The sequence below is a fragment of the Quercus robur genome, chromosome 10, assembly GCF_932294415.1.
Source record: "Quercus robur chromosome 10, dhQueRobu3.1, whole genome shotgun sequence".
NCBI lineage: Eukaryota > Viridiplantae > Streptophyta > Magnoliopsida > Fagales > Fagaceae > Quercus > Quercus robur.
Window position 1 is genome coordinate 26,392,323 of NC_065543.1, and position 6,672 is coordinate 26,398,994.

General features: G+C 31.7%; 1 protein-coding gene across 1 annotated transcript; it reads left to right on the forward strand.

Moving 5' to 3' along the window:
* Nucleotides 1-1,376: 1,376 nt before the first annotated feature.
* LOC126702919 (cytochrome P450 CYP736A12-like) lies at nt 1,377-6,672 on the forward strand. The gene is made up of 3 exons (XM_050401783.1): nt 1,377-2,153; nt 5,569-6,400; nt 6,493-6,672. Exons 1-2 carry the CDS (start codon nt 1,416-1,418, stop codon nt 6,394-6,396), a joined length of 1,566 nt encoding a protein of 521 aa, XP_050257740.1. The 5' UTR covers nt 1,377-1,415; the 3' UTR covers nt 6,397-6,400; nt 6,493-6,672.

Below are 6,672 nucleotides of genomic sequence, written 5' to 3' on the forward strand. Positions count from 1 at the left end.
AAAACATGAGACACTAAAACGGGAGAGGAGCCAGCCCCGAGGCAGATTCCATTTGAATATTTCCCACAGTCATACCCATCTTCCACCGTTGCAATAATAATAGTTGATTGTCAAAGGACCAAGGATCTCCTATCATTATTCGATCCATATCAAATTCTAATTGGAATTTGAACTGAAAGAGATTTGGCCTCACTTTTGAAATCTGCATTGATTCATTCAATCCCCATGCTCACGGTATGGCCATTTTGTAAAATGATTGAAATAGAGTACAATGATTGAAATTATTTTATATAATTTTCTCCTTTTGCTCGACTGATTGGCCACCGCGAAACAAGGGTCCCGAAAAAAAAAATCTTAAAATAAAAGACAACAGTTACGAAACTCAAAGCCAATAATGTCCAGTCGCCTGTGCTTTTTGTGCACAAAATTGACACATGTTTGGCCATTTTGTAAAATGATTGAAATAGAGTACAATGATTGAAATTATTTTATATAATTTTCTCCTTTTGCTCGACTGATTGGCCACCGCGAAACAAGGGTCCCGAAAAAAAAAATCTTAAAATAAAAGACAATAGTTACGAAACTCAAAGCCAATAAAGTCCAGTCGCCTGTGCTTTTTGTGCACAAAATTGACACATGTTTTGCATCGTTTATTTTTTTCCTAATGATTATCCGATCCTCCCCATCAGGTGAGGTCCACATACTTTTGGCGATAACAAGTGGTAATCCGAGTCAGTTTGTATTTGTAGGTGTGCGACTAGTGGTGGGAACTTAACTTTATTGATTAAACTTTACACGTTCATCATTCGAATCTCATTTCAAAATCTTGTGTTAAAAAATTGTGAGGCAAAATTTTTTCCCAAACTAATTCGAAAATACTTTCTTTAAATTTTTCTTGTACCTTTTTATTAGCTGAATTTTAAAAATTTAATTGTTAAATTGTATATTTTTAATTTATATATCAAATTTCATCCAAATCAAATGTTAATTAATATTCAATCAATAAATTTATTTTTTATGTGTAATTTTAGATCATAAAAACTTGAAATTTAAACATTTAATTAATAAAATAACTATTGATATTTGATCTTTTTGAAATTTTGTAAACATTGAGAATATAGTAAGAAGATGCAATCCTATAAATAAATTTTCAAAATTCACATTCAATAAAAATAAGGGGTAAAACTTTTTTTCGTCCCTACATTTTCAAAATTCACGTTAGTTATTTCTGTCTGTTGACTGACGAAAAGGACTAAAATAACACGCTTTAATTAGATTAGGGACTGAAAGTGATAAAATAAAAATGTAGGGACTAAAATATAAATGACCTCAAAATATAAAGACAAAAAGAGCATTTACGCCAAAGTGGTATCATCTTATCACAGTTTGGATTTTCCACTCTCAAAAAGTTTTATATGCAATCCCCAACCCCTTCCAATCTCCAACATTCTAGCCTTTCCTCAGCCAACTCAATTTCCAAAATGTCTCCACTAACACTATCCATTTTCCTGCTACTCCTTGGATCCATCATCTGGACATTCATGCACAAAAAAGGACGTAAAATAGTACTCCCACCGGGTCCTCGGTCTTTACCCATTATTGGTAATTTTCACATGTTGGGTAGCCTCCCACATCGTGCCCTCGAAAACTTAGCCAAAAAATACGGACCCATCATGTCATTGCGGCTTGGCCATGTCCCAACTATTGTGGTCTCATCTTCCCAAACTGCTGAGCTATTTTTAAGGACCCATGACGCCGTTTTTGCCAGCCGACCTATATTCCAAGCCTCCAAGATCATTGGAATGTCCAAAGGTATTGCTTTCTCGGAGTATGGTCCATATTGGCGCAGCCTTAAGAAACTCGTTGCGTCGCAGCTTCTGAGTGCTTCAAAAATAGAGTCATTTGCACCTATGAGGAAGGAGGTGGTAGGATCATTGGTACAGTCACTGAAAAAAACTGCGGTAGCACATGAGGTTGTGGACCTTAGTGAGGTGGTGGGCAAACTCATTGAGGAATCAACACGTAGAATGGTATTTGGGCGAAGTCATCATGATAGATTCGACTTGAAGGAGCTTATTGCGGAGACCTTGAACTTGATGGGAGCTTTCAATCTAGCAGATTATGTTCCTTACCTTGGGGCACTTGATCTACAGGTATATATTTCAATGTTTTTATCTTTTCAACTTATTCTCCCTTTGATAAACTTAGCCATTGATTTAAAATTTTTTTTTATTATTTAATTGTTTGGAGAATCTAAAAACAGTCGATTTTTCTTTTAAATTTCATGCCTATTTCTTCGTCCAACGAGTAATGCTGTTGGCCCAAAAGTGTCTCAGTAGCGGTTAAAACTTCATAGTAAAAGCCAAATCTCAACGTGGGAAGCCCATGAAAGTCATATAATTATGTAGTGAATTATTTTTATACAAGTCTTTAATTTTTGTAAGTGTTTGAACTGTTAGTTTTAGTTAATTAATAAATAGTAAGATATGTGGTTTTAACCCGCGAAGTCAATACCTGTTACAGCCGGAATTTTTCGTACCGACACCTTAGCCGGTACAAAAACACAGCTATTTCATACCACTTTTTGTACAGGAGTTTACTGGGTTGTACTGGCAAAACCGGAAAAAAAATCGGATACCTGCTGGAAAAAGAAAACCGGCCAGTAAAAGAAAAACAAGAAAAATGAAAATTAAGTGATTAACGGTAAAAGAAAATACCATATAACCCATAATACCGCCGTCGCTAGCACTGTTCCAAAAGTGTCCAACCATTCTTCTTCTTCTTCATGCCCATCCCTCCATCCCTTTGCCTCTTTTAGTTCTTAAGTTTTAATTTCTAAAGGCTTTAGTATGTCTTTGGATCTGGGTCCACGTCTACTGCATTTGCGTTTTTAGGCTGCTGCTTTTTTTTTTTTTTTTTTTTTTTAAGCCTTAAAGTTTGACTTTTTCACCTATGTACTGTTCATGCGTTTTAGATTTTTCCGACAGAGTATACTGTTTAATACTATTCACATACTGTTGATGAAATCCACAAACTGCTTATTCAGAAAAAAAATATTAAAAATAGATTTCATAATACAATTCACATATTTAAAAATTATTTTACTACAATATTTTTAGTTTTCAACAAAATAAATTATATCCAAACAAATTCTAACAGTCTATTTTGTTCTGACTTTTAACAGTAAAAATCTAAAAGTAAAGGAGGTTTGCTTTTTGTTTGTAACTTGGGGCAGTGACCCTTCCTGACACACCCACGTGAATTGTTACAAAATATTGAGAATTCAAATTTGAATTTTTTTTTCTCTTTCCTAATGCAAAAGAAGTTTCAAAAACTTTTAATAAGTGAAAAAAAAAATTTGCCAAACTTTACTGACATGATATTATTATTATTATTATTATTATTATTATTATTATTAAAGAAGTAGGAATATAAATTCTTTAAACGCACACAATAATTAATTATTTTTTGAAAATTTTTTTTGAGAATTGAAAAGGTATTAACAATTTTTTTAATTTTTGCAAAAATATTTCCAAAAATGGATGACTTCACATTAACCGGACCTTTATTAATATTACCTAGTTGAAATTTTAACTAGAGATTATCATATTAAATGAGATAAAGATTTATAAATTTAAACTTTTTAATAAATTATATGAATTTTGGTTATGAATATATATATATATATATAATAGCGGTAAATTCGAAACGGTACATCAGTATTGACAGATACCGAAATATCTCGTTCTTTTGGCCAAATCAGTACGGTCTGCGGTATAAGATTAACTCCCTTAGTTTTAACACTTATTTTACTACTATTTATAATTTCCTTCTTCTTTCTAGTATTTTCTTGTTTTAATCTTTCCCTAAGCAGTTCTCTTACTACTAATTATTTTATTTGTTCCTTATTGATAATTAATTATCTAATCTTCTCCCACATGCACCCTACTCCTCATTGGCAGACATTATTTGCAATTAATAGCATGTGAGATTTTCTATGGTAATAATAAATCTTATAAACAATCAAACACTTTTGGTGTAATGGTTATTTTATAAATACAAAATTCTTATGGATGGAATGGGAGTTTCACACACACTTTTTTTTATATAAAACACAGACATATACATATAAATTAGGTTAGAATGAGATTTCTATCATAAATACTATATATATATATATATATATTTCATAACACTTTTACAATAAACTAAGTTTTTAGCATATCATAAATCAAAATAAAATAAAAAAGATTATATACTATAGCCCACCACAACTCAAAACAAGCTTATTGTTAAATTTTGTCCTACCATTTATTTTCTCTACAACGCATACATCCCAACATCTGGTTCAATAACTTTGGGTCCATCCACAAGTTTTAGCTGTTGTGCCATGCATGTATACGGAGTAAATATATGATTATTATTGGAAGAAAAAAAAAATCTAAAATGACCCTACCGTATTAAAAGATGAGCATACTGTTTTTCGGTTATGTTAAAGTTATGGCAATAGTTATTGCGGAAAAATTTTGTTCCTCTTTCTCCAAAAAAAAAAAAAAATTGTTCCTCGGCCCTCCCTTGCCCACTCTATATGCCACATTGGTATGTAGTGTTATAGAAGAAAAATTTTAAGATATAACTTTTATGCCACAATTTTAATGTGGTTGACTATAAGTGGTAGAAAAAAAAAAAAAGGCAACAAACTAAGAAAAAATGCTAATTACATCTTCATTTTACCCTAAATAATATCTGATGGTCATGAAATTTGGTATCTATATTAAATTTATTAAGTGGTTTATTTCGTACCAGTAACTGTTATATATCTATAAAATCATATTGTATGTATATGTAACATACAAAAATGAAATTTAATCCTTTGATAAAAGCCATAGTTATTAATCCTTGATAATTTAGGAGTTTTTTAACAAAAAGGGTATAAGTAAAAATGTAATCAAATGGTAGATTTATCAAAATTGTCATCTAATAAAAAATTATTAAGTGGTGTAATATTACTTCAACTTATACTATATATATAATTTTAACCCATAAATAAACTAACTTTTTCTTTTCACTTTAAACCTTTTTATTTTTGGTTCTCAAAAAAAATTATTTTTAACTCTTTGGTATCATTCAATAAAAAATAAAAAAATAAAAAATAAAAAAAAAATTCTCTTCTATATAAATATATAGAGAGAGAGAGAGAAACTCCATGTGTAATTTTAAAGTGATTTCAGTAACTCACTTTTGGATGCGAATTTTTTTATTGGATGGCTCAAGTTACTTCTTTATTGGATGCGAATTTCAATAAATTCACTTTTGGATTACATTGTCTTTATATCCTTCATATTTGTAAAATTTTAAGATAATCGAAAATCAATAACTATCTCACCAATAAAATGTTTAAAATCAATAATTACCACTTCAGTTTCTTTGGTTTGTTTTTAGCAAAATTGGTCACATTATAATACTTTCTATCCTTTAGACAAAGATGTTTGCGGCGTTTGCCTCAACGATTTCCGTTTGGAGAAATGGTATTGTTTAGTTAGTTTTCTAACCATTCATTGCCCTCAGGGATTGACATCACGCATTAAGAAACTTGGCAAGACTCTTGATCTAGTATTGGAGAACGTTATCCAGGAGCATGAACAAATTCCTAGTGGTCCACAAAGTTGTGAAAAGGACTTTATAGACATGTTACTTTCTTTGATGAATCAACCCATGAATGCCCATGATGAGAATTCATGTAAAATTGATCGAAGAGTTATCAAGGCTATCATTATAGACATGATTACTGCTACATATGACACTTCAGCTATTAGCATTGAATGGACCATTTCTGAACTCTTGAGGCATCCACGGATAATGAAACATGTACAGGATGAGCTAGAACGTGTAATTGGAATGAATAGGATGGTAGAGGAAACAGATTTAGCAAATTTAACTTACTTGAGTATGGTGATTAAGGAAAGCTTCAGACTACATTCTGTTGCACCATTTCTAATCCCACGTGAATCAATGGAGGACATTGAGATTAATGGATATTACATACCCAAGAAATCACGAGTAGTGATAAATTCTTGGGCTATTGGACGAGATCCTTATGTGTGGTCGGATAATGTGGAAGAATTTTACCCTGAAAGGTTCATAAATAGTAATATAGACCTCAAGGGACGTGACTTCCAGCTTATCCCATTTGGATCTGGTCGCAGAGGCTGCCCTGGATTACAATTAGGGCTTACAACCGTCACTTATGTTCTCGCTCAGTTGCTGCATTGTTTTGATTGGGTGCTCCCTAATGGCATGTTGCCTAATGACTTGGACATGAGTGAGAAGTTTGGGCTATCAATGCCAAGAGCCAAGCACTTACTTGCGATGCCAACCTATCGCCTACTTGGTTAAACTTGTAAGATAATTATCATTTAATCTTTAAAGAAGTTTTCGTAATTATACTTTATGTGTTTTAATGGGAGGTTTTCATCTATCTTTGTTTTCTAGGTCAAAAGAAAAGGTTCCATAAGAAGAGTTGAAGACATTGCAACACCAACTAAAATATTAGCCTACCTTGTTTATTGGATTCAAATGTACTGTGTCCTCCTAAAAATAAAATGTCATAGTTCACAACTTGGAGACTTTTACTAAATGTTTAATATAATTTGTTAAGATTTTTAGCGATAA